This window comes from Gracilinanus agilis, chromosome 2 (assembly GCF_016433145.1).
Source record: "Gracilinanus agilis isolate LMUSP501 chromosome 2, AgileGrace, whole genome shotgun sequence".
In the NCBI taxonomy this organism is placed as follows: domain Eukaryota; kingdom Metazoa; phylum Chordata; class Mammalia; order Didelphimorphia; family Didelphidae; genus Gracilinanus; species Gracilinanus agilis.
The window spans coordinates 528,896,913-528,921,884 of record NC_058131.1 but is presented as its reverse complement, the minus strand read 5'-3'; the positions used below and the strand labels follow the sequence as shown (position 1 = coordinate 528,921,884).

General features: G+C 48.2%; 3 protein-coding genes across 3 annotated transcripts in view; 2 read left to right on the top strand and 1 right to left on the bottom strand.

Annotated features, from left to right (window-relative positions):
• The first annotated feature begins 5,297 nt into the window (after nt 1-5,297).
• On the top strand, nt 5,298-8,330 carry GCHFR (GTP cyclohydrolase I feedback regulator). Its single transcript, XM_044662206.1, has 3 exons — nt 5,298-5,496; nt 6,746-6,840; nt 7,927-8,330. Exons 1-3 carry the CDS (start codon nt 5,461-5,463, stop codon nt 8,048-8,050), a joined length of 255 nt encoding a protein of 84 aa, XP_044518141.1. The 5' UTR covers nt 5,298-5,460; the 3' UTR covers nt 8,051-8,330.
• Nucleotides 8,331-8,506: 176 nt separating this feature from the next.
• The window catches only part of DNAJC17 (DnaJ heat shock protein family (Hsp40) member C17), a 38,416-nt gene continuing 21,950 nt past the window's right edge, over nt 8,507-24,972 (bottom strand). Inside the window, exons 2-11 of the mRNA XM_044665122.1 lie at nt 23,635-23,704; nt 21,624-21,682; nt 21,137-21,224; nt 19,811-19,896; nt 19,560-19,656; nt 18,882-18,925; nt 18,130-18,207; nt 17,247-17,327; nt 15,822-15,941; nt 8,507-8,716 (exon numbers count right to left, since the gene is read on the bottom strand). Of these exons, the coding sequence (XP_044521057.1) occupies nt 8,594-8,716; nt 15,822-15,941; nt 17,247-17,327; nt 18,130-18,207; nt 18,882-18,925; nt 19,560-19,656; nt 19,811-19,896; nt 21,137-21,224; nt 21,624-21,682; nt 23,635-23,704 (846 nt within the window). The 3' untranslated portion in view covers nt 8,507-8,593. The remainder of the gene's footprint in view (nt 8,717-15,821; nt 15,942-17,246; nt 17,328-18,129; nt 18,208-18,881; nt 18,926-19,559; nt 19,657-19,810; nt 19,897-21,136; nt 21,225-21,623; nt 21,683-23,634; nt 23,705-24,972) is intronic.
• C2H15orf62 (chromosome 2 C15orf62 homolog) lies at nt 11,679-12,203 on the top strand. The gene has a single exon (XM_044665123.1). It carries the CDS (start codon nt 11,679-11,681, stop codon nt 12,201-12,203), a length of 525 nt encoding a protein of 174 aa, XP_044521058.1.

Sequence of the window (24,972 nt, the reverse complement as noted above, 5' to 3'; positions counted from 1 at the left end):
TTTGTCCTTGCAAGGCAAACAAGTGGCAGCTCAGTAGGTATTATAATATACTGAGGGTCCCTGATTTTCTGAATGGGGGTAATGAATCAAACTGGATAGGTGAGAAATTCCCTGATGTGTACCCAAGTCTTTGGCGTGTCATCTGAGAACTCTCTGACACAGGTATTACACTAACAAGAACCTTGCTTAGGTAAGCAATACTATTATCCTGTTTTTCAAATGAGGAAACTGAGGCTTAAAGAAAAGCTTATACAGTAAGTGGCAGGGCTCAAATTGGAATCCAAGTCCTTTAGGGCTCAGGTCTAGAGTCCTTTCTACAAGTCACAAGGCCTGGGCTCTACCACTTACTGGCTGATAAGTCACATAACCCCTCTGAGCCACATCTGTAAAATGGGGATAAGGAGACCTGCCCTACCGCACTTACTTCCCAGAGCTCTTGTTAGAACCAGTCGAGGAGAAGGCAGTTAGTGTAAGGTATTATTTTTATGGTGTTGAGGATGGAGCAGAAACTAAGCTGCTCCCTTCGCTGTGACTGCCCCAGTTAGAGAAGAAATAGGTTCCTGAGATGGCACTTTCAGGGGAATCTAATAAAAAGCAGGAAGGGAGGAGTGTGGATTATTCCTCCTCGCCTCACATGAGCAGTCTCTGAGCTTCCTCATTTTCCATAATTCTTTCTCTGCTTTAGGTGAGGCCAGATGGGCAGACAGAGCAGGGGAATTCATTTCCCTCCCGGATATTAAAGATGGTATCTGGCAGCAGAAATGGAACAGAGGTGGTGTGGAGTGGGGGGTAGAGGGATGGAGGGTGGGAGTGGAGGGGATGCAGGATGGTTTGGGACAGAGCCTTCTATCTGGTTCTGCATCTGCACACCTACTCTGCCAGACACAGCAAGGCCAGCTGCCTGGAGGTAAATGCTGTCTGCAAATATCTCCCTCCTTAGTTTTCTCCAGAGCAAAGCTACTGGCTAATAGACTTAAGGCTAGCATTTGAGTGCTACCCCAAGCCAATGGGTTATGGGAACAAAACTCTGCCTCCTCCCTGGATTCCAATATGTGGAGCTTGAAACCTCATCTCATTGACTGTTTCTGGGAGAGACAATATATTCTTACAACCTTGGAGTTATCAATCATTTCTCTGTATTCTTTCCCCCTTTCCAATATCTACCTCTTTGTACTAATATTGCTCTCATAATACTTTCTACTATTTTGATTTGCATTATATTTATTCCTGTGGATATCATCTGATTAGGCCCTTGAAGGCGGGTATTATTTTTATTCATCATATATCCTTCCCCTCTACTCCTTTATATATCTTCTTTTTTTTAATCCCATATCTTCTGTCTTAGAATTGATACTAAGTATTGGTTCTAAGGCAGAAGAACAGTAAGGGCTAGGCAAATGGGGTCAAATGTCTTGCCCAGAGTCACAAAGTTAGGAAGTGTCTAAGGGCAAATTTGAACCCAGGACCTCCCTTCTCTAAACTTGACTCTCTATCGACTGAGTCACCTACCAGCCCCCTATTTATACTTCAATCCTGCCACAAGATACACCATTTCCTGACTTTGGGCATTTTTATTGGCTATCCCTCAGGCCTACAATTCTGTTCTTCCTTTGCTTCCTGGTTCTCTAACTTCCTTCAGGTCCCAACTAAAATCCCACCTTCCACAGGAAGCATCTCCTGATCCGGCATAATTCTAGTGCTTTCCCTTGTCTGATTATTTCCAATTTATCCAGTATGTATCTTGTTTGTACATGATTGTTTTCATATTGTCTCCCCCCAATAGAAGGTGAGCTCCTTGAGAGCAGTTTTTAAAAAAATAATTTATTTAGAATATTTTTTCTCCCCTCTTCCCTCCCCCGCCATCCCAGGGCTGATAAGTAGTTCCACTGGGTTATACATGCATTGTTGTTCAATACCTATTTCATATTTGTGGTGGAGTGCTCTTTTAACACCAAAACCTCAAACCACGTGATTGATCATATGTTTTTCTTCTGCATTTCTGCTCCCACAGTTCTTTCTCTAGATGTGGATAATGTTCTTTCTCCTAAGTTCCTCTGGATTGTCCTGAGTCATTGCATTGCTGCTAGTAGAGAAGTCCATTACGGTCGATGTATCAGTCTCTGTGTATAATGTTTTCCTGGTTCTGCTCCTTTACTCTGCATCAATTCCTGGAGGTTGTTCCAGTTCACATGGAATTCCTCCAGTTCATTATTCCTTTCAGCACAATAGTATTCCATCACCACCAGGTACTATAATTTATTCAGCCATTCCCCAAGCAATGGACACCAGAGGCTGTTTTTTAAAACTTTTTTTTTTGTCACCCTGGGGCTGAGAAGGGGGAGAGAGACAGAGACAGAGAGAGAGAGAGAGAGAGAGAGAGAGAGAGAGAGAGAGAGAGAGAGAGAGAGAGAGAAAGTTTTGTGTATAGCACCTAGTCATAAAGTGCAAGTACATATTAAATTTTAGAATGGACTGATGAGAGAGGAGCCAATTTCTTCAAAGGTGAAAGGAAAAGAAGATTGTAGGAATATGTGATTAAACAATCAGTCAGATCTAAACAACCTTAGAGTTGGGTCATCATTGACTTTGAAAATATGTAGAAAGGCGTTTGTTGCTGCTGTGGAGATTAGTATGATAAAGAATAGGCTTATTTATAGTGCATTACTTTATAGTTTTCATTTGTCATTTGTATACTGCCTTATATTGCTAGAACAGACTCATAGGCAATCTGTTACCAAAGTTTGATTTCACCTTTGCAGCATCTTTGCCCCTTCTCTCCTCTGACACTGCCACCACTCTAGGGCAGGTCCTTAACACCTTGTGCCTTAGTTTCTGCAATCGTCTGATGGTGAGTGCCCCCACTCCGATCCATCTTCCATTCAGCCACTAAAGTGATTCTCCTAAAACACTGGTCTGATCAAGTCCCCTACTCAATAAACTTTAGTAAACTGTTGCTTCCAGAAGCAAATAAAAAATGCTCTTTTTGACATTCAAAGTCCTTCATAACCTAGCCTCCACCTGCCTTTCCAATCTCCTTATACCTTATATTTCCCTCACCACATACCCTTTAAAATGATGACACTGCATTGCTGACTGTTCCTCAAGTTAAGAGACTCCATCTCCCAATCCCAGCTATTTTCACCCCCATCCACAGTCTGCTCTTTCTCCTTATCTTGGCCTCAAGACTTTTCTGACTTCAGGTCCCAGTTAAAATCCTACCTTTGGGGGAAGCTGGGTAGCTCAATGGATTGAGAGCCAGGCCTAGAGATGGGAGGTCCTAGGTTCCAAATCTGGCCTCAGACACTTCCCAGCTGTGTGACCCTGGGCAAGTCACTTGACCCCCATTGCCTACCCTTACCACTCTTCTGCCTTGGAGCCAATACACAGCATTGACTCCAAGACGGAAGGTAAGGGTTTTAGGAAAATAAAATAAAATAAAATAAAATAAAATAAAATAAAATAAAATCCTACCTTCTACAGGGGGGCTTAACTGATTCCATTTAATTCCTGCCTTCTGTTGTACCTCTAATGTATTCTATATACTCTTTGTAGTTCCAAACTTGTGAGTTCTTTGAGGGCAAGGATTGTCTTTTGTCTTTCTTTGAATCCCTAGAGTTGAACCTCAGTACCTGGCATCTAGTAGGTGTTTAATAAATGTTTGCTGACTCATAATACATCTATGGTTCTTAACTTTCTTTATGTCACAGACCCTTTGGAAATCTGATGAAATCTTTGGGCCTCTTCTAGAAATAATTTTTTTTGTATATGTTTTTTGTAATGTATAAAATAGAGACAGGAGGTCATGGATTCAAATCTGACCCCAGACACATCCTAGTTTAACCCCCATTGCCTAGCCCTTACTGCTTTTCTGACTTGGAAGCAATATAGGGGGTTGATTCTAAGGCAGAAGGTAAGTTTTTGTTTTTTTAATGTATAAAACAAGACACATTAGAATTGCAATAGAAAATAAAGATTAGTGGAAACAAAGATGTAATTTCTTCTGAACCAAGTCCTTGAACCTCTGAAATCTATTCTTAGTGTGGACCCACTATAAAACAGACTAAAAAATATGTAGATGTAGCTCTCTCTTCAAATAGATTATAAACCCTAGAAGGCAGGGATACTTCCCTATATCCCTTATCTTCTCCTATAAAGGTAAAGGTGCCTTGCATGTAATAGGAACTCATTAAATATTTGACTAATTGATTGTTCTACCCAAAGAAATGGAAAAAAATAATATCTGATCTGGGAACTATAATTAATAGAGATAGAAGTCTGGTAATGTCATAAGAGAGATGCATGAGTCCTGAGGAGGAAAAATAGATCTCTGCTAACATACATTAACAACACAGAAAAAAAATGATTGATTAATAAACTGAATTTTCAATTAAAAAACACGAATAAATCAACAAATAAATCCCAAGTAAGCACAAAAGAGGAAATCTTGAAACTAAAAGAAGAAATAGATGAATTGAAATAAAAACAAGATTATATGACTGATAAAATTCAAAGCTGAATCTTTGAAAAGATTTTTTTTAATTGGTAAGCCCTTAAATGACCTAATTAAAAAAGAAAAAAGGGAGGAAAATAAAATGAACAAGGTAAAAATCACAAGAGAGATAGCTATGAGTAGAAAAGGAGGTCTGCTCCTCCTGCGAGAAGGGATAACCAGCTTCCCTACTCCCATTGGTATCCATGCAGACTCAAGAGATCTAAAGAATAGTTGAATCAAGGATCATTTATTTGTTTGTTTGTTTGTTTATTAAAACCCTTACCTTCCATCTTAGAACCAATACTGTGTGTTGGTTCCAAGGCAGAAGATGGTAAGGGCTAGGCAATGGGAGTTAAGTGACTTGCCCAGGGTCACACAGCTAGGAAATGTCTGAGGTTAGATTTGAACCCAGGACCTCCTATTTCCAGGCTCTCGATCAACTGAGTCACCTCGATGCCCCCATTGAGACTCTAAAAATAGTCATAGAATGAATGTCCAGGAGAGGTGAGGGGGTTGAAGAGCTTCAACTGTTCTAAGAGAAACATTTTATAAAAGACTCGGAAGTTCGAAGCCCTGATTCGGGCAAAGCTGAGCCAGCCGGGATAGGGAGTGAGGTGAGGGCTGGCCATTCCAGTGAGGAGGTCAAGGTCCTCACTGCCTGCCCTGGCCCCGAAATCGAGGTCCGTCCCTCGAAATTTTGGGGAGCGATCGGAACCGCGTCACAGGACGGGCCAGCTTCTGATTGGCCAGACGGTTACCAGACGGTCTTCCTGGGATTTGTCTAGACCCGGGGCGGCACCTCCCAGAGGCAGAGCTGGAGTAACGGGACTGTAGGACGCAGGGGACCCCGAGTCGAGTCTCCGGTCGGGAGGGACTCGTTGACTCCCAGCGCCGAGTTGTCCGGAGATCGGAACTCGAGACCGAGATCGCCAAGCCCCCCGAGTGGAGCTGGGCGGTACCTAGGGACCATGCCGTACATGCTCATTAGTACCCAGATCCGCATGGTGAGTATCTCCTCCTCCCTAGCACCCGGGCCAGCGCTGACCCGCTCCGAGATTGGGGGTGGGGGTGGGGTAGGATGCTCTCTTGTGCTACCCAGCTTGGGCTCACGCGGGTCTCCACGCCACGGGTTTCCTTCTTGCGCTCTTACCGCCGCAGCTACAACTCCCAGTCCCGCCCCACGAGAGGCAGAAGCTCCCCCAAGCTGGGAGCCGGAGTTGGAGACCAGCCAGATTTCCTCCCCTTCCCTCCCCCAGAGTAGCCAGGTGGCCACTTGGGTCCTTCTGCCCCGGTAGACACAGGCCTTTCGACCTGGCTCTCAGTCCATGGGGCAGGACTTTTCTGGGCATCAGCCCCACCCCCTGGAGGGAAGGGCCAGAAGTCTGTTGATCTGCCCGGGCTAGACCTGCCTCCGAATCCACAGGGGGACACTACCCGCTCCGGTCACAGCCACAGGTAAAAGCCGGGTGATACCTGACTACCCGCGCAAGCGCTTTAGGAAAAAAGAACAGGGCGGATGCACGGAGTTGGGACAGAAGAGACTCTCGGGGCTGCGTAAAGCCATCGCCTTGGCTTTAAATGAGCAGTAGAGTCATTTACTACCACTGGCAGACGCTGCGTATACACTTACTCGGGCGTCCACACTTGCACACACCGAGAGCCACACGCCGTCCCTCCCGGCCGGCCGGAGTCACGGAGCCTCCGGAGACACACACACAATCAGAACTCTAGCTACACACAGCACCGGACAGTCCCGGCCAGCCAGACACACATACAGCACTAGAAGCGCTACACACAGCCGCCGCGGCCCGCAAGCGGCTCCTTGGGAAGTCGGAGAGGGGGTGTGTCTCCAGCAGCTTGCTCCGGAGCCCTCAATTCCTCCCACTAGGAGGTACAAGCCTCCCAGAATGAAGAGGATGAAGGGGTGGCCCCACGGCTCGGAGAGGCCCTGGCAGTGCCCTGGGGCGATCGTGTTAATTACCTGGCTATGCCAGATGGTTGAGGTCGAGATGAAAGGGGCCAGGAAGGGCCTGTCACTGGCCTGTGACCCAATCTGGTCATTCCTGTCCCCCTCTTTGATCGGCCTCCTCCCTCTCATTTTATTGTGGCCTGACACCCCTGCGGGCATTAACTCCATCCTGCCAGCTCTTCCAGTGGAAGAGAGTTCATTCAGCCCCCCACCATTGGTGGGGCCAAGAGAGATACAAAGGGAGGAGGAAGAGGGGTGACCCCTTTCTGGCTTCCCTGTTTCAGGAGGTGGGTCCCACAATGGTGGGAGATGAGTTCTCTGACGAGGAGCTGATGCAGTACTTGGGGGCCACAAAGAGGAATATGCTGGGAAACCATTTGTAAGTAGAGGGGACAACGCTGGGTCCTCCCTCTCCTCCACATCGTGTCACTCTAGAGGGGTAGCATAGGAAATTAGCTGCCCAGATGGCCTTCCTTTCCCTGGTCAGCTCCAGCAGTCTTTCAGCCACCGGTCAGATCCACCTTGGACACTAACACCCGCTAGCACCACTTTCGCCTCACAAAGCCCCGCCACCAGTAGGAAGTGCAGGGCAAATCTGTGCAAATTCCCCTAGCATGAGGGCTCCGGAAACCAGTTTCTGACCTAAAACTCTCCCTCTTGTGTGTTTTCTCACTATGGCACCTAACTGGCTTCTCTCTCAGCCTGGTCTCCTCTGTGAGATGTGGAAACCAGGGGGAAGAGGTTCTTTCTGAAGAGAAAGAATTCATGCCAAGAACAAATCCCACAGGCTGCAAAGCCCCAATGCGAGGCTTTTCTCCTCTAAATGAGCTGACCACTTCCTCTGTGCTTTGCCTAATATTGTCATCTACAGCCTGTCAAGACAGCTTTCTTCCCAAAGGCTTAGCGCCCTCTCCAGCCAGAGCTGCAAGGAAGGGGAAGAGACCCTTGGCTCTAAATCCTGGCGAGTCAGTCCTTTTGAGTCGTGACCCCATTTGAAGTTTTCTTGGCAAAGATAGGGGAGCAGTTTGCCATTTGAAAGATGAGGAAACTGAGGCACACAGGTTTAAGGGTTAAGTGACTTGCCCAGGGTCACGAAACTAGTGTCCGAGGCCAGATTTGAACTCATCATGACGAACCTTCCCAATGCGGTGATCTATCCAGTGCCACTTAGCTGCCCAACGCTGGCGGAGTCCAGGGAAGAGAGGACAAGAGCAGATCCCAGCCCATGGCTCCAGAGCTCTGAGGGTTGCTGCTAGAATGACTCCTTTGCCCCGAGCAACCCAGCTCCAAGTGGAGTCCTTTAATCTGCTCAGAAGTCCAAACTTGATGATAGGGAGTTGAGCATTCCGACAGACAAGAAGAGGCAAACAGACGCTGGCGATTCAGCGCTAGGCCCCGGGGTAGGAGGGCACCAGCCCCTTTCCTGCCCCGCCTCACGCTCCCCTCACTCCCCGTCTCTCCACAGTTGGGAGTACTGTGTCAACGACCCGCCCCGAATCGTTCTGAACAAACTGGAGGCCCGGGGCTATCGCGTGGTGAGCATGACAGGCGTGGGCCAGACCCTCGTGTGGTGCCTGCACAAGGAGTAGCTGCGGCCCAGCCGGCCATCCCCCTGCCTCGTCGGGGCTCCCTGGCCCAAGCTGCTGCCCACAGGGACAGAGGCCACCCTGCCTGCTTGGGCCCCACCATGCCAGTAGGGGAGCCTTCCTAGAGGGAGAAGGAATGTCCCAGGGCGAGGGGGGGCAGGGAGGGCACGCATCTAATCCTAGATTTCCCCAACCATGAAATGGAGCGGGCTGGTGGGGTCCCAGGGTCAAACTGTAAGCTAGCCTGAGCCAATAAAGAACTGTGCTGAGCGGCTGCTCCTCAGGCCTGGCCCAGGGTTCTCTCTCTTTCACCCCCGGGCACTTTCTCCTCCAGCTGCCCTCCTGGCTGTCAGAGAGGAAGCCTCAGCATGGATGGAGGCCTATGGGTAGAGTTCAGAAATAAGGACAAGTTCCGCTTATACCATCTTCCTGCCAGTCACTTATGTCGGATACAATCGGTTTCTTTCTAAAAAAATTTATTTTAAGTATTAATTTAAGAAAAGGGAGAAGGAGGGAGGAGGGGAAGAGGGGCTGGGTTCTGCGGGGCTATGTGGGCAGGCCCTCCTCATCCTCCCTCTGCATCTGCTCGATCAGCTGCTGCCGCTCTGCGGCCTGACGCATGCGCATCATGACGAGGCTCTCGTAGTCCCTCTCTGACAGCACGGAGCCCTGTGGGACACAGAGGAGACAGGGTTAGGGGCGGCAACCACCAGGTCCAGCATGACCTCCTTCCCAGAAAGGCCCAAGGCCGAGCCTGGTTGGAGCTGGAGGGTGAGCCCCCTGGGTCCCAGCCAAGAACCCATTTCCCTAATGGACAAAGAGAGAAGGAGCATCCAGGATGCCTGTGAAATGAGAAGTGGCCGGGCTCTTCCCCTAGGCCTTTGGGGTTTATCCCGAGTCCACCAGTCACCTCTCATAGTGGCTGTGTCTTCGGCAGAGATTACAGAAGAGCCTCACCTCTAAACCAAACTGTGGGAACAAGCTTCCTGCCTCCTGCCCCTCTAAGCCAGCTGAAATACACCCAGTGATCTTCCCCAGCTATTCCCTTCCTTGTACCCCATCACTATGTGCAGTCAGTTCCAGTTTCTCCTTTTAATGAGTGGAATTCTCCCATACTCAGCCCAGCCTTTACCACTTGCTATTCATTCCCTTAATATACTAATTCCTTTTATTCATCCCTTCTCTCTACGAGCTCTGTACTTCTGTCACAGCGGTCCCCTTTGCAATTTAAACTGAAGTTGTATTATTACTATACACTGTCAAGACAGCTTCTTTGAATATGCCAAGACCCTGGCCATCGTCTGGGTTAAGGTGTGCCTGAGGCTGGCTCTGGGGCCAGGGGGATCTGGTACCTTCTAGACTTCAGTGAGGGCCCTGCTCCACGCCACATCTTTTTCAGAGTTACCCTTCTTCCCAAGAGGACTTCATTTGGGCCTTTTAGATTAGTGTCCAGGTGAGGGTGCAGAAGCAAAAAAGGAAAGAAGGCTCACCCCAACTTAAACAAATTCTGAAACAAGCTCCACCCAAGAGAGGAAAACAACTATGGGTCCGGTTCATTTCCTCAACATAGTGCAGGGCAGGGCTCTGCTGGCTTAATGAATGCCAGGCTCATAATAGTGAACTGTCTCAGTGGGCCAGGGGGATGGTGGAACTTGGGAATTAAACTACCTGAGCCAACAACTCCACACCTGAAAGGTGCAAAGCACAATTTACAGCACCACCTCCCTTGGGGCTGTTGAAGTAGTTCTGCTCCCACCTCCAGCAGGGGGTGGGAGGGATCTGATCAGAATCACCATTTCAAAGAATGAGAATCCCCTCTATCATCGGCCCTCCAGAACACCACAGCACAGAGCTCAGAGGGCCCCATCAGCCTCTACCTGGGCAAAGATGCTGTTAAGAAGCCATCCTGTGGACATCAAAGAGCCAGATTGCTACTGAAGGAAACAGAAAACTAGGGAACAATGTTCCATGGGAAATGGAGGAAGGCACACCTGGGCTGAGGTGCAGGGTGAGTAAGGGATAACTTCTGGCCTAACTCCTAGGCTTCTGAGAGCCAGCCCTGGAAGGCTGCACCTTGATTTTCCCACCCCCTCTGATAACAGCTCCCAGAAGAACCACTGTCCTGGCCAGACTTTCTACGGTTCATTTTCTAGTCCTGCTGTCCTGTGGCCCACAACCACTAGACAATAAGATCCAATAGTTAAACATAGAACTGATAACGTGCTGCCCAGTGAGACCATCAGGCCCGACAAACCACCACACGCCGTGAGCAACAAAATGACAGCTTGGTTTCTAGGCCAAGGCAGCTTGAAGGGAAAGACTTGAAAATGTTCATCTTGCCCCAGAGTCCCAGATTCTAACTTGGGATCTTGTTTCCTCATTCTAGCTCTGCTGCTATCAGGAAGCCACCTCTGAAAGCTTCTTTAGTAAAATGCAGAGGAAGGAAGTGTCTTCCTTCGAAGAATGCTGACAGAACCTGTCTTGTCAGTGGAGTCGGGGAAAAATTCAAGTTAAGATCCAGCTGGGCAGGATGTTAGACTGAAGACGAGGCCAGGTCATATCCTTAAGCCTGCAGGGTGGAGAGAGTCCCTCCTCTCCCCCATCCCTCAATCTGAAAATTCTCCAGGGGCTGGAGCTGAGCTCGTCTCTCCCGCTAACACTTCTGCCTTCCTTCCCGCCATCCGTGTCTGTGGGCCCAGGCTAATGAAGGCTTGGCACCAGGCTATGATGAGTCACTAACACTAGTAACAAGTCCCTCCTCGTCCTCCAACAATCAGGCCACACTTTTACCTTTCAGTTAACCCCTACCTTCCTTGTACTCCCCGTACTCCTGGCAGGGGACCCAGAAGTCAGGCTTTCCCCCATGAAGCCACTGATCAATCCTGAGAATGGAAACAACACAGCGATATATAAAGCAGGGCTGCCCTGGCCTCACCTGCTGGAAGGCCTCCAGAGGAATTTCTAGCTCCCTACTACTGGCCCTGGGCGTTGGCGGGAGCGGCTGCCCCAGTCCCTACATGTGGATGCTGCAATTACCCAAAAGCATGAAACCCAGCTTCCCACCTGACTGAGTCAGCTGAAAACAAAAACACTCCGAGGCTGCCACACACCAGCCCAAGCAGCCAAACCACTAATCAGAACCTGGGAGGCACCAGCCTCAGAGCGAGAGCAGCCCCGCACCTGCTGGATGGGAGAAGAGGAGAGAAGAGACGGAGCAGGGACCCGACACGGTGCCCTTCAGGCTGGGGCCTGCCCACACAGGGGAGCACACCAGGGTGTTCCTGTCCTTCCCAAGAAGCTCTCACTCCAGTAAGTGCCTTTTTCCCTCTGGGTCTTCTCTCTTGGGATCTCAAGGGCCCAAGTGGCTCCCTATCAGGGGCTCCCAGCTCTGTCCTCTCCTCAGTGGGGCATCTTCCTACAACTTTTGGTGGCTCGTCTGCTCTCCAGTGCCCTGGCAGGAATCCTGGACTGGACAGAGTCACAGGGGCTCAAGCAGGAAACCCAGGCGGTCTTGGGGTCCTGCCCACAGTCCCACATTGTCTCCCATGCCTCGGAACCTCTGGGAGTCCATCTACCTGTGGGCCAAGAGGCCTCCCAAGAGCAGCCACGGTGGCCCACTTTTCTCAGGCCCATGGAGACATGGCGGAAAGGATCCTTCCGCAACAACTCTTTCTTCAAACGTCTGAGCCTTGGGAGGCCCCGGCGACTCCGACGGCAAGGCAGCGTGCTCAGCCAGGCCAGCACTGCCGGGGGAGACCATGAGGAATACAGTAACCGGGAGGTCATCCGGGAGCTGAGGGGAAGGCCGGACGGCCGCCGCCTGCCCCTGTGGGGGGACGAGCAGCCCAGATCCACGCTGCTGGCACCACCCAAACCCCCGCGCCTCTACCGCGAGAGCAGCAGTTGTCCCAACATTCTGGAGCCCTCCCCTGCATACGCGGCTGCCTACTCGGCCACCCTGCCCTCCGCTATCTCCCTGGCTGGAACGCTGCACGAGTATTCAGAGGACGACTCCCTGGACGCCAGGCCCCTCCAGGGGGCACCCACCGACGTCACTGACCCCTTCTTCTCCTTCAAAGTGGACCTGGGGATATCGCTTCTTGAGGAAGTCCTGCAGATCCTGAGAGAGCAATTTCCCAGGGACCCATGGGCCTGAATGGGGTGCGAGGGGTAGGGGTGGGGGGTGGAAGAGATGAAATCAAGGGGAGATGGCCGAACTGTTGACTGCCAAAGGCTGAGTGTGAGCTTTATCCCCATTTAGTGGAAGAGGTAAGAAGGGCAGGAGGAGGGATAAGAACCAGCTCGAGCCTCATCACAGACTCCTCCTCTCACAGGGTGCAGTAGGACAAGTGGGGAATGACTTCCTGGACAGGAGGATGGAGGGAAACAGCTCCTTATGGCCACAAGGCCGGACCAGGCAGGCAGCCAGCAGGGAAGAGGCTGGCAGAGGCAGCAAGTGGGAGACACAGCAGGAATGTGGCAGAGGGAGGCCCACAGAGGTATGGGGCCAGAGTAGCCTCTGGGGAGAGCTGATGTGAACGGGAAGGGGTAATGAGCCAAGGACTGGGTGAAGCAGCAGGTATGCAGATCTGGAGAAGAAAGGTGGCTCTGAAGTCAGAGCAGAAAGCGAGTCAGACTGAGGGTGGGAAGATGAAAAGAAATGGGGAGAACAGCTCATCCTAGAACAGGAGCTCAGCCACAGCGATGAGTGTCAGGGTCTAGAGGGCGAGATGGGAAGGTCTGGGTGGTGGCACCAGAGACACCAAATCAGACTCAGAGCAGAAGATACTGTGGGCAACCCTGAGAATGAGGAGCTTAGGATCAGCGGCTACAGACGCTAGATCAAAGCACCTGGCACAAGGCTCCCTAGAAGCACTGGGGAAATTCAGCAGAAATTAAGGGGAGAGGAAGGGATTCACACTTTCTTGCCAGGGTCTAGAAGAGATGGGGGGAAGGAAGAATTCTCTCATCACAGCCCCGAATAGAGGGAGTGACGACAGACTCTTGGCTGGCACTTGGCAGAGCTACAGATGATCTCACGGTGCCCAGCGAGGACTGAGAAGCTGCCAGCACCTGTCCTGCCTAGACCCATCACCAGAAAAGTCCTTCAGGAGGATACCTGCCAGCTTAAACAGGCTCCTTGGATTGGGCAACAAAACACAGTCCTTGGGCTGTGGTTGGGGAATTAGAACAAGAGACTCTAAAGCTGGACTGACCCTAAAATGACTTCTTCAAAGCTTATGAAAGCAGAAGAAAATGTAAATCTAAATAACTTCTCTTGTCTTGTTAGCTTTCACACCAGTGCCCTAAGCCAAGAGGCCTCTCTGTGTATGCCAAAAATAATAAAAATGGACACTATTGCCACATCAAAGACTTACAAGTAAGAGAATAACGTCCCTTTGTGGAAGGACCCTAGGATTGTCTTAAGAACCAATTCTTTGCTTCTCACAAGTCCCTGTGGGTGTCTAGGACTGCACAGAATCAGCCCTCTCACTGCTGGGTTGGTCATGGGCAGCAGAGGTAACTGACCTAGGGCTGCCTAAGGGGGAGGGCCTCTGGTGCCAACATACTGAGGGGCACAAGCCCTCCACTCACCAGGGTAGAGCTCAGGGGGCACCAAGGGTTAGGGACAATCTTTCTCCTCTTCTTACTATTTCCTCACCCATCCCAAATTCCTGAGGCATCTCCCCATGTCCAGATATTCGCACCCTAGCACCTGATGGACAGGTTTCATTCCCTATATTAAACATGGGAGGGAAGCAGTAGATTTCTAGAACGAGAGAACCATAGCACCATAACACCGAGGCAACCACAAGAGCACAATGAAAGTTCTTTGGCTTCCTCCCAAGAGCAAGTGTTGGGGAAGCAGGAGGGAGAGTCCAAATTCCCTCCTGGATCCCTTGCACATCTGGTTAGCTGGGGAGGTGCCAGGGGAAGGAACCTTATCTTCTGCCCAGAAGTCAGTTTATTCCTCTAAAGCAATGGTTTTCAAAATGTGGTCTAGAGCCTCTTGAAGTCAAAACTATTTCATAATAATAAGAAGTTGTTTTAATTCCTAATATGGTAAATATCAATAGCCATAACCCACACAACCCGAAGGAGAAGGTCCTTAGTCATTTTTTAGAAAATAAAGGTGTCCTGAGACCAAAAAGTTTGGATTCTTCACAAGACGGAGGAGGAAGAGGAAGAGAAAAGATTCCCTAAGATTTCTGCTCCCTCCCAGAAGCACCAGACCTAAGGCGCAGGTGCTACCGCCATTCCTCTGAGCAGATAAGCCAGAGAGAAGCAGCCCTATGTACCGATGGCAGGATCCCCAGAAATAACCCCAAACAAACCACTCAGCTTTATCCCCTAATGTTCCCCAACTTCTCCCACTGCCTCCATTATGAAAGCTCCCAACATGCCCCTCTGAATGGGGAGTCAGCCCTTCAGGACAGTTAGAACCTAACCACTCCCAATGCACCTAAGCCAGCTCTTGCCCCTGGTGAGGAAACCTGTCTTACCCCAGCATGCCTCTTCCTATACCCAGGCCACCTGATGGCTGTGATGTAAATATCCTAAGTGCCCCCTTTTTCATTATGGGATGAGCAAGCATGAACTGGTTGTCATCTTCATTGAAGATCTTTTGATGTTATCTTTCTTTTTTTAAAAAAACCCAGACCTTAGCTCTTTAGAATTGATACCAAGTATTACTACCAAGGCAGAAGAATGGTAAGGGCCAGGCAATGAGGGTTAAGTAACTTGCTCAGGGTCATGCAGCTAGGAAGTGTCCAAGGCGAACCCATGACCTTCCATCTCTAGGTCTGGTGCTCTATCCACTGAACCACCCAGCTGCCTGTTTTATTACATTATCTTTTCACCAAAACCAACCTTCTTCCAAACTTCCCTATGACTGATAAAGTCATATGATGACCATCCTTCCAGTCATCCAGGTTCATAACTTCAGGCACCTTCTTACTCCTTCATCCCACATATCTAATAACCACTACCAAATCCTGATTGTCATTTTCTCACTCCACAGCATCTCTCACATCTATCCCCTCCTCTCTACTACACAGCCACTACCCTAGTTTTAGACCTCCATCACCTCTCATCTAGACTTCTGCAATTACTGCCTAATTGGTTTTTCTGCCTCAATTTTCTCCCCTCTCTAATCTCATCCTCCCCACACTTGCCAAAGCAATTTTCTAAAAGTGCAGATATGACCAGATTCTTTCCCTACTCAATAAGCTCCAGTGGCTCACTATTGGCACTAGATGAAACATTATTTCATTGTCATCTCATCCTTTTAAAATTCTAGATTTATGCAAGTTTAATAGATATAAAATATATAATTATTGGTACAGTGATACATGTATATAATTTGTAAGTAAATATATTAATGGGGAGAGCATGAACAAAGAATTTTTTATCATTAGGGGTCCATGATTGGAAAAGTTTAGAAACCACTGGCCTATAATGTCCAAGAAAAATGAACAGTGAATAATCTCCAATAATATTTGTATATCATATGACATTACTGTACTAATAATTATATACAGTAAAAAACACACAAAAATAGAAACCAAACCTATTGGAAAACCATGGAAGGAGAAAAAAAATTTAAGTACTAAAAGACCATCCATCCCAGTCTGCATCGTTCTCCCTGAGGGAACTTCATTCCGATAAGAAAAGGCCCCTGAGGAAAGTCTGAGCAGCTGCTTCCCCCTTTTTTCCCCAGGAAGCTTCCTAGACCCTGGGGAAGGTGTGCCCGTGGTTCCTGGTGCCTTCCTACCTGTGGCAATCCAGAGTAGCTGGTGCCATCGGTGCTCACTGTTCCCTGTGGCTGACCCTCCAGCCAGGAGATCTTCAGGGGGTTATTGACGAGGCCCACTTCATTCTTGACAGCCAGCACCTGCCCAAGGCAATAGTTTGACCATGTTGTTACACCATCTAACCAACTCAGGAACAGAGACAAGATTGCTGGTCTTGTGCTACCATTTAAGCCCAGACAACCTTTCTTAAAAAAACGTATTTAATTTTTTTTACCAACTACATGTAATAACAAATTCTCATGTAAGTTTTCCTATATGATATGATTGAACTTATCTCCCTCCCACCCTTCCCTTTCCCTTCCCAATGCTGGCAGGCGATTCAATCTGAGTTGTTACACAAAATATATATCCATATTGTTCATTTTTGTGAATAATCTTTTCTTTTTAACTTTTTTTTAAAACCCTTACCCTCCACTTTAGAATATGGTGTATTGGTTCTAAGGCAAAAGAGTGGTAAGGGGTAGACAATGGGGGTTAAGTGACTTGCCCAGGGTCACACAGCTGGGAAGTGTCTGAGGTCAAATTTGAACCCAAGACCTCCTGTCTCTGGGCCTGTTCTCAATTCACTGAGCCACCCAGATGCCCCCTCAATAATCTTATAAAACCAAAACTCTGAAAACATAAACCCAAATAAAGGAGCGAAAAATGCTTCCATCTCAATTCCGACTCCAACAGTTCTTTCTCAGGAGGTCCTAAGTCCCTCAGAATTGCCAGATAACCTTTAACAAGTGGTGGGCCAAGGTCCCAGCCCTTTGTGCAGAGGTCTGAATAGAATGACCTTCAAAAAAAGTAGACCGAATGTTATTTGACCCTAAGGAAGGAGCAGGGGTATAAGGGTGTGGAGAGAAACATGCAATGGCTCTTAGAAGTGGCAGAAAAAAGGAAGGTCCTGGTATAGTCAACAAAAACTGTCTCATTTGTAGCACTTATACCATATTTTTACAAATCAGACTAAGTATATTCTCTTGGGGGCAGCTGGGTGGCTCAGTGAATTGAGAACCAGGCCTGGAGATGGGAGGCCCCAAGTTCAAATCTGACCCCAGACATTTCTTAGCTGTGTGACCCTGGGCAAGTCACTTGACGCCTAGTCCTTACCGCTGTTCTGCTTTGGAACTGATACTTAGTACAGAGTCTAAGACAGAAGGTAAAGGTTTTACAAAAAAGTATTTTCATGGCTCTGCCTCTATATAGAATTGAGCATCTCCCACTATCCAAGAGAAGAAATCTAGCTAAGCAGAAGGAGACTCCTCCGAGGAACCTGAGCCTTGACTAGGCATTATTCTGAACCCTCCTGGTTACAGGGTCCACAGGGTCATATAAGTTTGTCCCAAAGGGGTTCCCAGGCCTCCTGTGATTTAACTGCACCTCCAGACTCTGGTACTCACGGCAGCCTTGACGGAAGCAAATTCCACTACAGCACTCCCCGTCTTCTTACTGGAGATGACCAGGTTGAGCACTTCACCATACTGTGGGGGCAAAGAGAGACTCTGGGTCACCCACTAGCTTACCCCCTGGGTCAGACTGTTTGAATAGAAGAGACACACTAGAAGCGGCTGGGGGGCTCAGTGGATTGAGAGCTGGGCCTAGGGAGGGGAGGTCCTGGGTTCAAATCTGACTTCAGACACTTCTGAGCCCTGACTGCTCGTCTAACTTGCAACCAATCTATGGTGTTGATTTCAAGACAGAAGGTAAGGATTTAAAGAAAAGACACACTAGAGCTGCTGCCTAGGATGAAATTGTGACTTGTCCCTCCCAGAAGGGACTGTAAAGACGGGGCTGAGTCCTGTGTTCTGTTTAAGACCCTGGTCCGCCATGGCTCGAGAATCCTTTATGAGCAGGAAGCTTGGCTATGGCATGGCAGAGCCAAAGAACACTGGCTGCTGGGGCTGTATGGGAGAGCGACAGGGAGTAGAAAAGGGCAGCAGAAGAATGGAGATGCAGGCTTGGTTTCTCAAGGACAGCCAATAAAAAGCTGCCTTAGGATGAGAAGAGGGAGCTGCATTCAGGTGGGTCCCAGGAGGCCCCTGCACAGCCGAGTCTGATATCTACAAGCTTCCTCTGGTCAGCAGGGCTTCAGCGGGCAGCGACCAGCACGCCCACTGCGCATCCTCATTAGAAAAGACGAGCAGGGCCGAGAAGGGCCAAAATGAGAGCGGAACCCAGAGCCCGGACGGGCAGAGGCAGTCAGAGAGCCCGGTGCAAGGCCAGGCCCCCCAGGACCGGACAGCAGCCACAGACGAAGGTGAAGGGGACAGAGCCGGGACAGACCTTCTGTAGAATCCTCAAGAGGACATCCTTGGAGTAGCCGCCTTTTGTCTCGTCTTCTTTTTTACACTTCCATTTCAGCTGCAAAGAGAGCAGTGAGTGAATGTCAAACACTTCAGGGGCCACTTGCACCAGGCATCTCTTGGGGATTGCCGGATTTAGCAGCTATTACCACTGCCTCCCTTCAATAACGTGCAAGCAAGAGGGGCTCAGCCCAAACTGCAAAGGGGAGGCAAATACCAAGGAATGCCTTCCTGGAAGCAAGGGATTTTTCAGGCCAGAGAAAGACATTCTCTGACAATTCTCTGCCTAATACTTCCCTGGACTGAAGGGAGCATTTCAAGGGCAGAACTAAAAGAATTAGCTCCTCTGCAGCTCAGAAGCACAGTGTATAGAGACAGGCATGAAGTCAGGAGGACCTGGCTTTCAAATCTGGCCTCAGGCACTGCCTGGCTGTATGACCCTGGGCAAGTCACTCAATCCTAACTGCCTGGTCCTTGCAGTTCTTCTGAATTAGAATGAATACTAAGACAGAGGGTGAGAGTCTTAAAAAGAAAAGAAAGTACCTCTAAGCTTCAGGAAGAATTTGGATATAGTGGTCAAGAAGGAAAGTTTTACAACACAAACAGGAGATCCCAACTCTCCCAAATGCTCCACCTTCCCCAGGCCAGAGCACCCTTAGCTGCGGGGAAATTTTCTCCTGCTGGCAAGTACCTGCCGAGGGATGATCCCCAGGGGCTCCAGCAGGGTCTCACCTTCAGTTTCGGTGTTCCTTTGCCTTCAGGATTTTCTGTCTTTCCTAGAAAGATTGGCAAAAGAGAGAGGGTAGAGAACGGAGGGAGAAGGAGATCTTTCCAAAGAGGACAAAGCCTTAGGCTTGTGCTCAGAGCTGACTAAAGCCAGCATCTATTCCAGAAGAGGAACTTTTACAAAAAGAAGCAAATCCATCCTCCCAGAGACACCAGCCACTGCAACTGGGGAAAATGAGGAGAAAAGGAGGATGGGTTTCTCCATCTGCTAGAAGTAGCCCAACAGAAGTCTCTATGAGGACAGGAGAAGACCATGGTAGTAGAGGGCTCTGATGCGGGACACACACCAGCAAACCACACATTTCCTCCATGGCAGAGTGAAAGCTCACCGGAGAACCCAAGGGCCCCAGACTGCAATGGTGGTTTTCCCCCCTGGAGTTCAGCCATCGGGACAAGACACTTTTGTTCAGGACTAAGGTGGCAAGGAGTGTAAAAACAAGAGCAAAGAACTGGTGATAGATGGGGATCTAGTGTGAGGAAAGGAGCAAAAGTCACCGGGTTCACAGTTCACTCAGTTTCCTATTGAGCCCTCCCCAAACTTATCCCAGATGGTTTTACCCTCTAATGATGTAACACCACCAAGCAGTGGCCCTGGGCTGCCTCAAGATCTGAACATTTTTTTACCTCTTAATCTCTGTTCTCGTTCTTGGCGTATCTGCTCCTGGATCATCCTCTGTTGTTCTTCCAGTTGCCGGGAGCCCTCTTCTCGTAGGCGTGCAATCTGCCAAGTAGGACAGAAAGGTGAGGTCACGCTACAATTATAGTAAAAATAGTACAATGCCAACCAGGCTCAAGTTGGCCTAATCCTAGGGCAGGGGTGTGGGAGGCTCCTTGAGACCACCAGGAGAAAGCATGGAGAAGGAGCCGAGGCTTACCTCTTGTTCTAATGTCCTGGTACTTCGACTATCCTCCTCTACCTCACTCCCTTGTGCCTGGGCTTGCCTCTCTCGGGCCTCAAGATCTGGGGAGGAAAGCAATCCAGGTTGCTGTTGGCCATGAGAAGTGAATTCAACACTCTGTGTTACTGCTGCCCACCTGCCTCCATGGCCCCAACTGGCTCGACACGTGGCCTCTCTCTCCCCATCTCCAAAATCTCTAAGAAAGACTCAGATCCAAAGGGACTGCTTAGGATTGAGTTTATTTTTACTTCAATTCACATTTACTAAGCCCCTTTATAGAAGCCCTCTTTCCATCGCTTGGATTCAGAGTACTGAAATAGAGCCAGACTGAAGAGCCTAGAAAACTCACAGCACCCAAGCTGGTTCTCTAGAATCAGGGACAAAGGGTACATGTGGGTGCATGTGTCAACACCAGGACAGCTCAGTCTAGATGGCAAAGGTTGGCAGTGGGTGGAACTCTTGGTCTCTGGCCCTGTGGTTTTTGTAAGAGATTATTTGGGAACTGGCTCTGATTCCATTTTCTTCTCCTCCCAGGCTCACTCTCATTTCCCTCCATGGTTTTAATTTGTATTAACTTGGGGCTTGGCCCTATGTGCTGCTCAATAAGTTGTCAGACTTGGTAGATGACATTAACCCCATCCCCACAACCCTCCTTGGCTTTCAAGATGAAACTCTCCACCTCCCCAAACTCAATTAATGCCGTAAGAGATCTCTCAGGCCTGGCGATGTCCCCTGCCCTCCTTACACCATATTCATCTGGCATCTCTCATTTTACTTACTCGAGATAGCAGGGGATTTGCTTTCTAAAACTCACTAATCCCAAACAATGAATGAGATCCAAGGCAGGAATCTCAGCTCCCAATGCTCACTCTCAAGGTATGAATGAAAATGATAAATGTGATGTCTCATGAAGGTCCAAAACCAGTGTTTCCTACCTCCAGAAAATAGGTAGGAGGGAGAGTAAAGGATGCTTATGTACTCCTAAGGATTGTTCAGGGTAAGACTATTGAGAAGGTTCTGGGTAGGACTGAATGAAAAGAAGAGCTCCAGATTCCCAGGATGGACAAGGCTGGGTCCCTGCTTGGAAACTTAGCTAAGTGGCTCTGGGTTGGTGGCCACTTGCTGGGTAGGTTGAAAAGGGATTCTTGGCTCAAGTATGGGCTGAACAAGATGAGCTCAAGTTAGAGACTCTCTGCATTGTTGGAAATGGAGCTCCCAGATGAAAAGGGAGGGAACAAATGGATATGGGCAGCAGGGAAACAAAACCTGAGCTGGACAATGCCCCCCTCCTGCTCTCCATACCAAGCTTCACTTTCTTTCTTCTCTCATCAAGTTTCTGAGTCCTCTCAGCCGCCTGCTTCTTGGCTTTCCTGACCTTGTCGTACGCTGCCTGGCAAGGACAAAAGAGAAGAGTAGAATATCGGTCAGAGAAAAAGAACTCAGACTAACCTCTGAGTCTTACTGAGGTACAACTTTGCCATTATGAAGACCTCTGAAGTCCCACTGAGAATTCTCCCAATTCTAAGATTGTGTAAGTCCCTCATCACATTCTCTCCCCCTCCCATTGCCTCAACAAGGCTAGAGAACTTATACCCCGAAGCCCTGGGGACCCAGATGGCAAAGTGCTTGGGGCACAAGCAAACAGAGAGGAGGGATTGTACCCCTTGTAAAGAAATATGAGACTAAGGCTGGGGGACAATCAGGTCAGGGAGGGCATGCAGGAGGAGAGGTAAAGAAGAAATGGTTCCTAATGGTGAAAGCAGCTTATAAAAAGTGGAGAAGTCCTTACCCGGGCCGCAGCATCTGTTAGTACCTCCAAGGCCTGGGAAAGCTGGTGGAAGAGCTCAGCTGAGCATAGGGAAAAAAAAAAAAGAGAAAACTGAAGTTAAATTTGGTAAAAGCTGGAGGAAGCCCAGCCCAGTATTGATACCTACATCCCTATCCTTTAAAAATGCCTTCACTGTATCTACACCCTACCATCCTTTCCAGCTATCATCTTCAAACTCTCCTTCCTTTCCCAACCAAACTCCTTTTAAACGCTGTTTCCCCCTCACTCTCTCTCACTCCTCAAGTCTTTGCAGTCCCAATCTGGATCCTGACTCAGCTGACACTACTCTATCCAAAGTTATCACTGATCTCTCTCTTATTTGCCAAGTCTGAGGATCTTTCCTTAATCTCTCTGCTGCATTTGATCCTGCTGACCCACCCTCTTTCCTTGATACTTCCACCTTTATGGGTTTTTATGATACAACTCTCTGCTTGTTTTCTACTTGATGGACCAGTCTTCGGTTGGCTCCATGGCTCTGTCCTCACATTCTGTCTCAAACTTTAGCAGTGTCCATGGATTTAACTCTTATCTCTATGCAGAAGATTCATAGATATTTTTAGGTAGTCTCAGTCTCTCTTCTGAGCTTCAGGCCCACATTAACAATTCTCTAGGGAACATTGCTAACTAGATGTCAGAGAGACATCTTAAACTCAATGTGTCCAAAACTCAAAACTTTTCCCCAAAAACTTTGTTCTTCCTGACGAAAGCACCATTCTCCTTCCAATCCCATGGTTCCTAATTTCACTGTTATCCTGGACTCTTCACATATTCAACCAGTTGCCAGATCCTACCCCTTCTACCACAACAGCTTTTGAATTCCACCCCATCTCTTGAGTCACACAACTCTCATTCCTTTTTGCCTGGACGATGGCAATGGCTCCCCTGTTAGTTTCTCTGTCTCAATGCTCTCACCACTCTATAATCTATCTCACATGCTTTGACCAAGTACATTTTCCTTAAAACACAGACCTAACTATGTCATTTCCTTATTGATCAATTCCAAGTTGCATTGAGGACTCCCTAGTGTCGCTAGGAATAAATATAAACTCCTCTGGGATAAGGCCTCTGTTGTAGGCTGTTTAAACAGCCCTCTCTAACCTGGCTCCAAACAACCTTTCCAATGCCTCTGATATCACCACCCTTTTTCTAACTCCTTGTTCCAGCTAATCGGCTTTCTTTTCCTCATATACAACACTCCATCTTCCTTCTCCATATCTCAAACGGTCTTCATCCTCACCTCTGACTCATCGAGTTCTTTGCTTCCTTTAAACTGAAGCTTATGAGGCAGCTAGGTGGCTTAGTGGATTAAGAGCCAGGCCTGGAGGCAGGAGGCCCTGGATTCAAATCTGACCTCAGATACTTACTAGCTGTGTGACCCTCGACAAAGTCACTTAATCCCAGGTGCCTAGGTTTTTTACCCTCTTCCTGACACTTGATATCGATTCTAAGACAGAAAATAAAGGTTTAGGAAAAAATGAAGCCTAAGCACCATCAAAGGCATGAGGGCTTTCCTAACTCCCCCCAACACCAGTGCCCTCCCTCCTAAACTATCCTGTATTTAACTTTGAATATATTTGTATTTATTAACTCAATATTTAACCTTCCTATGTTCATATGTCTTTGTATCTTCCATTGGCTCCTTGCTGGCAGGGACGGTTTTGTTCTTTGTGCTTGCATCCCAGTATCTAACACTATGCCTGGTTACTTAGAAAATAAACATTTTTTGACTAATACCTGACCAGAGAATGAAGAAATATTTGAAGAATAATCAGAAATTCTTATCATGGGGAAAGTGTGAATTCTTAAGACACAGGAGTTCCATAGGAGACAGCCTGGTTTAGCACCACAGAAATGCTAACTGTGGGTCCAGGCCTAGCAGCCCACATGTGGCATCCTTGCTCTCGGCTCCCCAGATTCAAAGAGCCAAGGCTGAACACTGTTGCCCCTTTTCCTCCTGCCCAGATAGTCTCACCTGCTTGGGGATTGTCTGGATTTTTGTCTGGATGGCAGGTGAGGGCCTTTTGTCGATACGCCTTCTTCACCTGAAAGAGCCAAAAGACAGTTATCTGTTCACAGAGCGAGCTTACAACCCCTCGGAGAAACTTTTAGTTCTGCTAAGGTTTGGTGGAAGCATGCTTGAGGAATCTCCTGCCACCCAAAAAAAGAAAGTTCTAGTTTCTGTATAAAGAATATCCTCTCTGCATAGTCACAACAGAAACCTAAAACCAAGAAGGCAAAAGCCTTGGGACAGCTAAGTGGCTCAGTGGATACAGAGCCATGGCCAAGTCAGAAGATCCTGGGCTCAAATCTGGCTTCAGACACTTCCTGCGTGACCTTGGACAAGTCACTTAACCTCCCCTGCCTAGCCCTTACCACCCTTCTGCAGAAGGGAAGGATTTAAAGAAGAAAAAAGAATACTTCAGTGCAGAAGGAATACTTTCGAGGCAGATAGCTAGGTAGAGTGGCCTTTCAGGAAGTACCGGTGCCACCGTACCGTTCACAGAGGGTGCTGAGGATGCCCAGAGCTGGCTCTCCTCTCCAGTGCTAGGGTAGAACTCTACAGACAACGCATCTGTATAAAAGGAGGGTAAAAGGACTTAGAGACAGGGTTGGGGTTCTGGTGCCACCTGCTGGGGGACACAGAGCAGCATGCTTGTGGCCAAGGCTTTAAACCAAAGGCCAGTCACATCTGCTGGGATTCAGGTGACTGACTTTACTGTTGGGTTCCTACAGAAACAATAATCCTAAGTAACAATTCTTTTTTTTTTTTTCCTTTAAGAAGCCCTTACCTTTCATCTTAGAAAGGATACTGAGCATTGGTTCCAAGGCAGATGAGCGGTAAGGGCTAGGCAGTGAGGGTTAAGTGACTTGCCCAGGGTCACACTGCTGGAAGTGTCTGAGGCCAGATTTTAACACAGGACCTCCAGACTCCAAGCCTGGGGCTTTATCCAGGTGGATCAACCTGGCTTCCCCAGTAACAACTTTAATTTAGAGTTTCATTTCAGAAGAAGATAGAACACACAAAGAAATGTGTTTAGAAAGGGTTGTTGTGAACCAGAAAAACAATCTATATAATGGCTACAGTGATGTTGATGGAAAGAACAAATAAATAACAACAAAAACCCAAACCCTAAACTCAAAGCAGTGTAATTAGATGACCAACTGGGTCCTAAAGAGGTAAGAAAATGCATCTCCTTTCCTTCTTTTCAGATAGGTGGGGAATACTAGCTATATTGTCAGACTTGATTAGATTTTCAAAACTTTTTTTTCTCTTCTTTTTTATTCTTTGTGATAGGGGATGGCTCTCTAC

Excerpts from the sequence above, each read along its gene's own strand:
- GCHFR (XM_044662206.1), top strand. The coding sequence starts at position 5,461 with ATGCCGTACATGCTCATTAGTACCCAGATCCGCATG. Across the intron at positions 5,497-6,745 it reads TTAGTACCCAGATCCGCATG|GAGGTGGGTCCCACAATGGT; the intron begins GTGAGTATCTCC and ends TCCCTGTTTCAG. Across the intron at positions 6,841-7,926 it reads AATATGCTGGGAAACCATTT|TTGGGAGTACTGTGTCAACG; the intron begins GTAAGTAGAGGG and ends GTCTCTCCACAG.
- C2H15orf62 (XM_044665123.1), top strand. The coding sequence starts at position 11,679 with ATGGAGACATGGCGGAAAGGATCCTTCCGCAACAACTCTTTCTTCAAA.